Below are 10973 nucleotides of genomic sequence, written 5' to 3'. Positions count from 1 at the left end.
GAGAAGGACAAGTGAAGAATATGACTGTTTAGTAGGTGTGACTTGGAGCGAAACAACATTCCCAATATCTAGTACAATTTCAAGAGGAATACGTAGATAAGTGATTCATAAGAACTATGTACAAACATGGCAGATAGCCAATACTGATGCATCGATAACAACTTTTTCTCTACTGATCTGATACCAATACATTTTGAGGCCAAAAATGACCAATACCAATCCAATACCGATACTTTACCCCACAGGCATTTCTCACAAGAAACAGCTAGTGATTTAGCTTACTAAACTCATTTGCTAATCCCATCAACTGCAGTTTGCTGATTTTGTGGCTATCAATTACGCGAAGATAATAGTTTATGGCTTCAATGAATCATATTTTGTGATTTACTTCAGTTTCCACTGCACTAATAATGCTAGTAGCTGGTTTCTTTTAAGGAATTCATGGCTTATATCAGCTTTTGCTCAACTCTATTCAATGGGCTATGTACGCCGCCATCTTGATAAGTAATTAAGTTACGTCATTTAAAGTATCGGATAGTATCGGGCATTTATAGCTAGTCCGATACCGCCAAAGCATCACTAATAGCCAAGGGTGTTAAGGTATTTTGATCTACACCTATATACAATGTAAATATTAAAAAAATGCATAGCTGAAGAAATTTAGTTATAGTCAGATTGTAAGAACATTTCTAAGCTCGCTGACTTTTGGTCATGTGGTATAGCATTTACAAGTTTAAATCATTTTATACCTGAAAACCGCCAGTGAGTTCCATTTCTTTCAAAGCAGAGAGGTTTCCCCCAACAGTACAATCTAATGCCTTCACAGACGCGTACAAACATTCAACAGTGTTTGCCATGGCAACCAGTCCAAGCATGACCGAAGTACCACCAACAGATGACAATAATGCCCTCAAGGGTTGCGGAACGAATGTCCGAATACCTACAAACAGTAAGTTAATACTTACACATAAAAACAGCACAAATATACATATATGGTAACATGTATATTGACATCACTGCCCCTAATATTTGACTGTATTCTGCTATGACATCCTTTGATGACATCACATGCACAAACAGAGACATACTATACCCAGACATGCTGTGAATAAATGTATTTGTGTGTTAGTGTGGGACTTTCAGGTGTTCTCTGGCTGTAAATAACAAGATCTATTTCCAGGAGAATTTGATCTGGAATGGTCATAACCTATATAATAGGGGGATCACCTGAAGGAGAAACACATTAATTACTCATATATTCAAAATAGTTATTTTCTCTACAAACTAAAATTTGAAATATCAAATAAAACAATATGTATAAATGTAAATCCAGCAAATGGTCAAACTGAAATTAACAATGCAAAAACAGGCAAAGGGATTTTTCAGTGGTGTTGTAAGCCGGAGACAGTGTAGAGGAATAACAGGTTACCTTCCTTCAGTCATATGTGAAATCTAAGGGGAACAAAAAATATTTCCCATTATACTACAACAGTTGTTTACAAGACAGGGAGTATATCCTGAGTGGGATAGCTAATTTAATATTGACATTCACACTCCCTTCTGTGCTAAACAGGCAGCATCTTGACTAACATCCTTAATGCCCAGGAGGCACATGACATCAACACCTACATATTTTTCCATTGTTGGAAATGTGTACAAAGTGAAAGTTGATATTGTTGTTATATCCTACACAAAACATTATTAACACATCCTGTACAGTAGACGCTTAGCAAAGACATTCCTTAGTATGATAAACAACATTAGGTGACCTAGCATGACTATCTCAGTCACTATAGCAACATCACTTTTGTTTACATCAAGGAGGAGCAGTCAAAGTATATCACAAGGAGTGACTAAGACCAATCAACAAGACCACCAAACATCTCAGGATAAAACTACACAACTATCAACTAAACAAGTTAAACTACTAACAATTCATGCACATTGCAACTAGCTATACATGATTGGGACTAATGGATTTGACAAAGTGAGGTGTTCTTACTAACAAGATGGCTACTTTAGAATATTTACCATGCTCTATTATAGGTTGGTTGACTCTAAGAATTACATAACTTTTAAGTGCACTCCTAAAGAACAGACCTCGTATTATTGAAGTATGTATGTACAACCTCTAAAGGACATACATTGAAAGTTGGTAATAAAGTTCCAAAATTATGTATTTTCCAGAAGCGCATTCTCGTATCTTACAAATGATCCCTATTATAGATCTACATGTAACCTATACTACATGAAGACTGGGTGTGGTGCTCATGATGAGTAGTGACATAATCATTCCAAACAGTGGAAAACATCAACATCATGTGATATAGTGTACCACTGTAATGCTATGGAGTTGATTACCTTACAAGGAAAGAAAAGAAAGTTTTTATTTTTTTAACAGCAGACAGTTACTGACATTCCACAGTCAATTCTTACAACAACAATGTGCCATTGACTTTCTTTGACAAGTTTTATTTTCTTAGCACGCTCTGTAAATGGGGAAAGTTTCAATGTCAAAGATATCCACATTTTCATTTTGTAAAACGACAAAATTTATTCTGACAAATTTACGGTAGCAGTAGCGAAACGCTGCCAAATGAATTTGAAAAGCGATAACTGCTACATCTAGCTTTATAGCAGTCAGCATGTTAATATATTACCTGGCAGTAGTATCTTCTGGAATAATATAGTAATGTGGTGTTGTGAAATTGTTGGAAAACATTTAGTGTATTATGGAGTGGCTGACTCATCCTAATACAAATTAGTTTAGATTTAATAATAATTGGTCCACCTGTAAAGGAAAGCCACCACTCTAATTGTCTATTGTACAGTACATTGAGCTGTTACCAGCTGTTAGTACTCACCTCTTGTAGTAAATCACATCACAAAATTCATAAGTCAATATTACAAATAGCTTGTAATGTGATACTAATGATTTTCAGTATACAGCTACATGAGTAGTGTTGTCATGGGAACTGATATACCTATAAATGATTGTGGTTGCTAAGGTACAACTAAACTTGTTTACTTGTTTACTGAGGACTATCTGTAGGATAGATTATTTCAACACTTCCTACACAATAGCCATGTAGATAATAGTAGTTAGTGTGCTAGTTCACACAACACTACTATCCTTGTCTATACTGTAGTCATCATGACTATGGTACTTCCCTCATTGTTTTGAGTTTTTCCTTTGGTCATGTGGTGCTCTTTAAATTTTTATTTATTTATTTTTTGAGATGCATGTATTAAAATTCAATTTTACATTAAAACAATTTTTTGTGTCCTCATTTCATTATCAAGGGACTTTCATTTGTCGATCACACCTTGTAATATTATTTATTGTTCTGACAGACAAGGTCTTTTTTGTAAGGTATCGTAACAAGCCAGTCCCTGTGTAGAAATGCCAAAAATTTAGGCTTTTTGACTATTACTTGTTGTAAACAAAGCAGTGTTGTCATAGTAACTGAGAGTTAACTTACAAGATCATAGTTACCAATCAGTTAGCAGTTAGTTTTACTTCCCAATAAGGTATACACCATGGAATGCCAGGCATCGGAACAGCCAATGATGTATGTATCAACATCAGACAGGATATATGTACCATATACATTGAGACAATTTCAAGGATTAGGCTTTAAAGCATATGACATACTCCATTGTAGCCCTAGAGCAGTTTAACATGTTGACTTGTTTCTTTTTTTCTCAGCAATCTCTATTCCTCATATTTTAAAATTATTTTTACACTATTTATAATAACAATTTCACAATAAAAGAATAGTGCAACTGCTAAGGTTTCCTACAAATTTTCAGACCGATTGCCAACTGGACATAAAGCCTTGTCCTGAAATATTTTGTACTACATCTACTGGCTGTATTCATCACATGCTAAGAACAAACAGTAATAAATTACTATCATGAACGAGATTGCTATTAAAAAAAAAAACAACCTATATATACACCTTGGTTAAATATTAAGTCACTGATTGTATACCAGGTGTTAGGACACACACTACACACACACACACTAAACATTATCTCATAGTCGTAAAGATTGATATCATCCTGAGTGTGTGAGGATGTAGGGTGTGGAAAAGTTGCTTAGCTAAGTAGGTAGGAAAGGAAATGATTTCAATTGTCACTTACTAAGAGATTAAGAGATGCTATAATAAGTAACAAGAGTTGAAAGTTTGAGGGAGATTACCAGGGGAACTACAATCTTGTAGGGGTGTTGCCTTGAGGGTGCTTGCTCCATATCCTTTAGTTTTGATTTCTAACAATTTATAGAATAGAACTCTTATGAAGTAACCTTCATTGAACTATCCAGTTTAGTTTTTGACATGTTTCACTACAGCTATATACATGTAGTGTTATACTACACTGTGGACTATGTGTAAACAAAGAAACAAACATCACACCATGGGGTTTTACAGGTTGGTGATTAATAGTGCAACCAAGTAGACAATACTAAAATCAGCAATAACAAACTATATCCCCTCTCTTGTAAACAGTCACACAGTGATGATCTTAGCTGGGAAAAATGCAGCAAAACACTCCCTAAAGAATTGCTCACTCCATACACGCCTTCAGAACACATCCTGGGTGGGTTAATTTAATATTAGATGTCTATACCTGTACATCCCTTCTTTTGGAACAGATAGCACATCTGGATAGCACTGCCTTAACAGAGCAATGCAACTACTACCATACTGTACAGGTTTAGCCTAGTTCATAGTTTAGCTGACATCCTGTCTTCAGCTTAAGCTGTTTCCCTGCAGAAACATTTACACTACACAATTTCTAACAATGAAAACAAGGAACACTACTGATGTATGTCCCTCTAACAGTACATCTTGTTAGACTGGTCAGTAACTATGGTTATCTCTTAGTTACTATGGTAACAATACCATGTTTACTCCATGGGATAACCAAGGCCTAAATTTGTGGCATTTTATACAGGGACCGTATTGTTGTGTTTGCTTGTAACTAAGACCAACAAACTGAGAGAATCAGGCTGCTAAGTTGTGAAATTTTAGGTTCATCGTTGTTGAAATCAAATGTTGTACTTTAATAGCTTATACTACATAAACAACAACCTGACAATAAAATTCCTTGTTCTATAACAAATAAACTGATAGTATATTGTATGGTTTGTAAGTTATGGCAGTATAGAAGCCATTGAATGGAGCCTCTACAAAATTTGGCAGTGAGTAAGATTTAGACACTTAAGGGAGTCTAAGAAACATCTTAGCAATGTTTGGACTCGAATAGGTGTATGTACCATTACATCATTAATTGGTAGAGAGAGATGACCTTACTTCCTGTACTAAGGTGAATTACACATCTCTACAACAATAAAGACAATTCAGAAGATGCCCACTACACGCAGTATATTGTTGACTGCAATCATCACATGACTTGTACACCAGATGATTGAGATTGGATGTATGATAAGACATGCAATAGTGATAGTAAATGAATATTATATTATTTACAAGGTGTGCACATTACCATTACCCACAAAGAATTAGATGATCTGTAGATCACATGATCTGTAGATCACTGTAGTTATTACAGAGTATTGGAGGCACAAAGTCTACTGATGATAATCAGACTAATTATGATTTAATTAATCAATAGTATTTGATAGCTAGTTTCAGCTCAAGATGATCACAACACATTATGACCTGTGCAATCAATAATTTAGACTAGCAATGTGGGACAACATGGTGTATCCTCAGAAGATTATAACAGGGTAGTAAGGAATATCACCAAGCGTGCCCATACAAGTTAAGAGCAATGATCTGATTGAACTTCATCTGTAGATTATCAGTAGATTGATCTGATTATAGTGTTATAAACCTGTGGCAAAGCATTCCTAAATTTCAGTCTCAGATTAATACTTTGCTGCTAAGGACTCAACCTCTATTTGACTGGTGCCTTGTTGCCTTGTTTTGGGCGCTCTGTACAGTCCACTTATATGGCTTCCCGTGAAATTTAATTTGCTCTATAACTTACAAATGGTTTTAGCAAATGTTCTGTACTTTTTTTACTGGATATAAGCTAACACTAGTACACGGTTTAGTACAAACCCAACTGCTAAATTTGTTTTAGAACATGACTTACAGTTTTTCCCTTTATACTAGAACTAGTCCTACAGTTTACGCACAAGAGCCTTGATACTTGTATGATACACTATGCTAAACAGCACAAACCATTGTGCGTTTTTATTTTTGTCTTTTAGCTTCTCAATCATCACATATTTATCTTTCGGGTTGACGCTCCCAGAAATCCTTTTCTTTACTTCCATGTTATTCATCATCTGAACTTGTTATTTAAAAATGGCGAACGCTCTTCTTTGGCAAAATTACTAAAGTAGCTTGTGTGAAAATTTCATGTCCATTGGATTAAAAATGATGGAGTAGTTCTAATTTAAGTGAGAGGGTGTAGAATAGCAAGATGCATGGGTTTGTTGCTATGGGATACCTAATTTATGGGTACTAAAATGTGTTAACATGTCACAGACTAATTAAGTGACCATAATATTTCTTTTAATGCAAAACAGACTATGTCTTGGTAAGCCTTGTACGAACTGTACAGAGCACCCTTAAAGCTATGAGAGCATGAGTGGGTAATAACATAATTGCTGTCTAATGAAAATTACATCATGGTCATATTAGTCAGGTGTTCGCATATACCATAACATCACATGTACGAACTATGCTTAGCTAATCCACACAAAGGAAATGGTGTTACATCCTACTCAACGAAAGATCTAGAAAGATTCAGACAAAAGATCATCTTTTAAAAAATCTGTACACACTCCCCGAAAAGCTGTAAACACTCTCATTTATCCTGGGTGGGTTAATATTAAATTCTTTATTTGTTTATTCCCTCTTCCCAGACAGGTAGTACACCTGGCTAACACTGCTTTACAAGTAGCATAGTATTACTGCTAAACGGCTGGTCTATACAGGTGTGTAGCTTAGTGTTGCTGACAAAAACATCCTCTCAACTTAGTTACTATGTACAGGCATAGATCACTTTTCTAAAAAGGAAAAACAAGTGATAAGTACCAATGTCTGGAATTCCACGGTGGATACTGATTGGTAACTATGATCTTGTAAGTTAACTCTCAGTTACTATGACAACGTTGCCTTGTTTACAACAAGTAATAGTCTAAAGGACCAAATTTTTGGCATTTCTACACAGGGACTGGCTTGTTACGATGCCTTACAAAAAAAGACTTTGTCTGTGAGAACAATAAATAATATAACAGGTGTGTTCAATAATGAAAGTCCCTTGATAATGAAATGAGGACACAAGGTGTTGTTTTTATGTAAAATTCAGTTTAATGCATGTATCTTAAACTATTAAAGAGCACCATGTGACCAAAGAAAAACTCAAAACAGTGAGGGAAGTACCATAGTCATGATGACTACAGTATAGACAAGGATAGTAGTGTTGTGTGAACTAGTACATTAACTACTATTATTAAGTTACAACTACATGGCTATTGTGTAGGAAGTGTTATAGTCCTCAATAAACAAGTAAACAGGTAGTTGCACCTTGGCAACAACAGTTACTTTGGTAACCACAATCATTTATAATTACCTTGGAAACCACAATCATTTGTAGTTATATCAGTTCCTATGACAGCACTATTCATGTAGCTGTATACTGAAAATCACATTACAAGCCATTTGTAATGTTGACTTATGAATTTTGTGATGTGGTTTATTACAAGAGGTATCCTACCTATTAATGTAAGGTGAGTACTATTAGCTGGTACCAGCTTAGTGTACTGTACAATAGACAATTAGATTGGAGCAATTGCCATTAATACTGAACCAGCTACTCCATTAGAGTGGTGTGCTATCTTTTACAGGTGGACCAAATACTTATATCAGGATGATTCAGCCACTCCACAACACACTAAATGTTTTCCAACAATTTCACAACACCACATTACTACATTATTCCAGAAGATACTACTGCCAGGTAATATATCAATATGCTGACTGTGTCATCACATGTTACATGTACTATTAAACCACTACGTCAGGTATAAGGAAAGGATAAACAAAAAAAATTGCTACAACATCATGGTTGATTATGAGCATGAGATAAACACACTATGATGGTTTCCTTGGAAACAACTGTCCTGGATACACCTGTGTTACATCAGTCTTACATAGGCATGCAAGTGTAACAGTGAAAGAAAAATTGCTTAGCTAAACCAAAGTGAAATAGAAAAGGGATGGTGACATTTTTAAGTGTCATTTTTTAGGCTTGTAAAACCTTATGTAGCAAAGTTGAAGGTTCAGGGATAAGACAACGTTAGTTATATTACCAGCAAACTTATGTTTGTAAAAGTATAACTACTGAAGTAATCCATACTAGTATTATTGTTGGATCATAATATTCAGATTATTACATAATGGTACTTATTAACAATTCTCTGCGTTGTATTATTAGAACATACCATAGATAATAGAGTAAAGGGATAGGAAACGCAATAACGTGACGTCACAAAATACGTACATTTCTATTGGAATTCCGTGTAGTACGTCACGAACATACTCGTTACGCTTGCTGCGCTTGTATCAAAGATAAACAAATTGTTGTAACGACAGAATTTTGTAACCAACGACTGTGAAACTTCGCTACAGTGAACTCAAGTAAGTAATCGAGGGAAATAGGATGGTACCGACCCTCAAGGAAGTTATACGCAAAATTAAAGGAGATTGAAAGTGAAAAAAACGGCCCAAAAATTACTTTAAACCACTTTACTTTCTTCGTAAATATATTCTATCCTTTTAACTGTGATAAACCTATTTCTTACCATTTAACAGAGGGAACCAGAGGAAATATCGGAGCAAAACAGGAACTGTTGCTTGAAGAAACGACTAAGTATCTTCCATTTTTAACCAAAAGTTTTAACCACCTTGCAGTACAACGCAACGCTAAAAGACTGTGTTGGTGACACGCCTAGCTTACCACAAGATTCGAAAGTGGAACCGGCTATAAAAGAAGCGGTATGGACGAGGCATGTAGGTACGATGAGCGAAAGTGTGACAGCGTGTAACAATCACGGTTAATGCAATACGCTTTGTTACAAAATCTACGGTCTGAATTCTCTCGCCAAAATCTCTCACATAGGCCTAAATACTTACTGTAGTCTGTTGGATTACTATTTACGCTGCTTAGAACACTAATTCTCACAAAACTGTCTTGTCCTTTCAAGTCACGCGTAACGGAAATCAAACCGGAAATTGCTTGCGTTTCCTATCCCTTTACTCTATTATCTATGAACATACTTACCAACAAGATTCCTATGTAATTTAGAGCCCCGAGGACAATGTGCAAGAGAAAGTGGCAAATTCTAGCCACTACCACCAACTTCAGTTACACTGTTATCAGAATCAATTCCATGACATATTGTCTTGTATCAGAAATATTATGGTTTTGCTGATAGTTGCTTGATTAATAGTAAACAACCACAGGCTAAACTACAGGTTGGCCCTACTAAGCCTCCAGACATCAAAGGAAACTTGCAAAAGGGAGTGGCCTAATCAATGCTGTCCTATACAGACAATAATGACACTCCAATTTATAACTAACTATCTAGTGAACACATAAAGGTTCTATTAGCGCCTATATATGCACCATGTAAAATTTTGTAAACTTCGTGTTACCATAAGATTTAAAAATTAAACAGTGTACGTATTTTATGACATAAAGGAACTAAGGTACTGCATCACACACTGCCAAATACAGGAGCACTGAAGCCATAGAAACCAAACATATACGTACATATGTAACTAAGGGTAACTAGGGATGCTGTAAATCTACACATGTTATCATGCTACGTCTATTATAAAATTATTCGGGGAAAAACAACCAGCTACAAACCTGCCTTTTGCTTTTAAGCATACATACGGAGATACACTGAAATTATATTATGTGTTACATCTATTTATAACAATACAATATATATATATATATATTGGCCAAATAAATGTCGACTGAATAACAAATTTAGTAATTTGTAGACATGTAACACTCACCAGAATGACCAATCATAACAGCTCCTGGGGACCTGGGGGGTCCCCCTAAGTGTAACGCAGTGTTGTTCAACATTGTTAATGGTGTGACTTCATCTTCCAGGGCCACTGATGCCTAACAACATTCAAACAATTTTAACAAGAACATCATTAACTAACTACAACAACAGTTGTACTCTGTGAATCATGGAGTACGTAGAAAATATTTTATTGATGATGTATTATCAAAGAGTATATAATGGAGAGGGGGAGTGTCAACTATATGCTGTGAAAAATGAGCCCGTAAAGTCCTATGGCATCGCTAAAATGACTTGGTGATTTGTGTTGATTGGTCATAACACGCGCTCATACACCATGAAGAAACTGAAGCTACTGAGTGAAAAAAGAGTACACTTTAGAAAAGTATGGCACATCGTACAGGGTAACTTGGTATCAAGAGAAAGACACAGGCAGCTAACCTGGAAAGCAAACATTACCATGAACATTGATGCTGCCTTGGATGAATTCAGTTCCCACGTATGCTGTACTTTGTGTGATGACCACATGACGCCATCATTCGAGATTTCGTCAAGATCGCTATCCACTGCCTCGACAGTTTTGCTAGCGGAACTGACACATCTAGATGGAGTTTCAGCCATTGGAATTCCATGCGGACCGCCCACCTTGAACTAGTAACATGTTCCTATAGCACAGTTCAACACTCTCCCTCCCCATTACATACTCTTGATATTATATAAAAATACTAGAAATTTCAAGTTCGATGAGGGATCATAGAAATAAAAAGTAGTGGAACAAGGGAGGTCGCCTACACCTGAAGATATACTAGTGGAAATTTAATCCCTACCCACAAGTGACTGAATTAGTAATTAAATGTTCACTAGTACATTCGTATAAGGAAGACAAAGG

At 35.7% G+C, this 10973-nt stretch overlaps 1 protein-coding gene across 1 annotated transcript in view; it reads right to left on the bottom strand.

Annotated features, from left to right (window-relative positions):
* LOC136262043 (WD repeat and FYVE domain-containing protein 3-like) overlaps nucleotides 1–10973 on the bottom strand; it is a 128003-nt gene that overhangs the window by 44430 nt on the left and 72600 nt on the right. The window contains exons 15-17 of the mRNA XM_066056173.1: nucleotides 10071–10182; nucleotides 750–940; nucleotides 1–68 (exon numbers count right to left, since the gene is read on the bottom strand). The exon at nucleotides 1–68 is cut by the window's left edge and continues 159 nt beyond it. Coding sequence (XP_065912245.1) covers nucleotides 1–68; nucleotides 750–940; nucleotides 10071–10182 — 371 coding nt within the window. The remainder of the gene's footprint in view (nucleotides 69–749; nucleotides 941–10070; nucleotides 10183–10973) is intronic.

The sequence above is a fragment of the Dysidea avara genome, chromosome 7, assembly GCF_963678975.1.
Source record: "Dysidea avara chromosome 7, odDysAvar1.4, whole genome shotgun sequence".
In the NCBI taxonomy this organism is placed as follows: Eukaryota; Metazoa; Porifera; class Demospongiae; order Dictyoceratida; family Dysideidae; genus Dysidea; species Dysidea avara.
The sequence above is the reverse complement of the archived record's forward strand: the minus strand, read 5'-3'. Positions and strand labels throughout refer to the sequence as shown.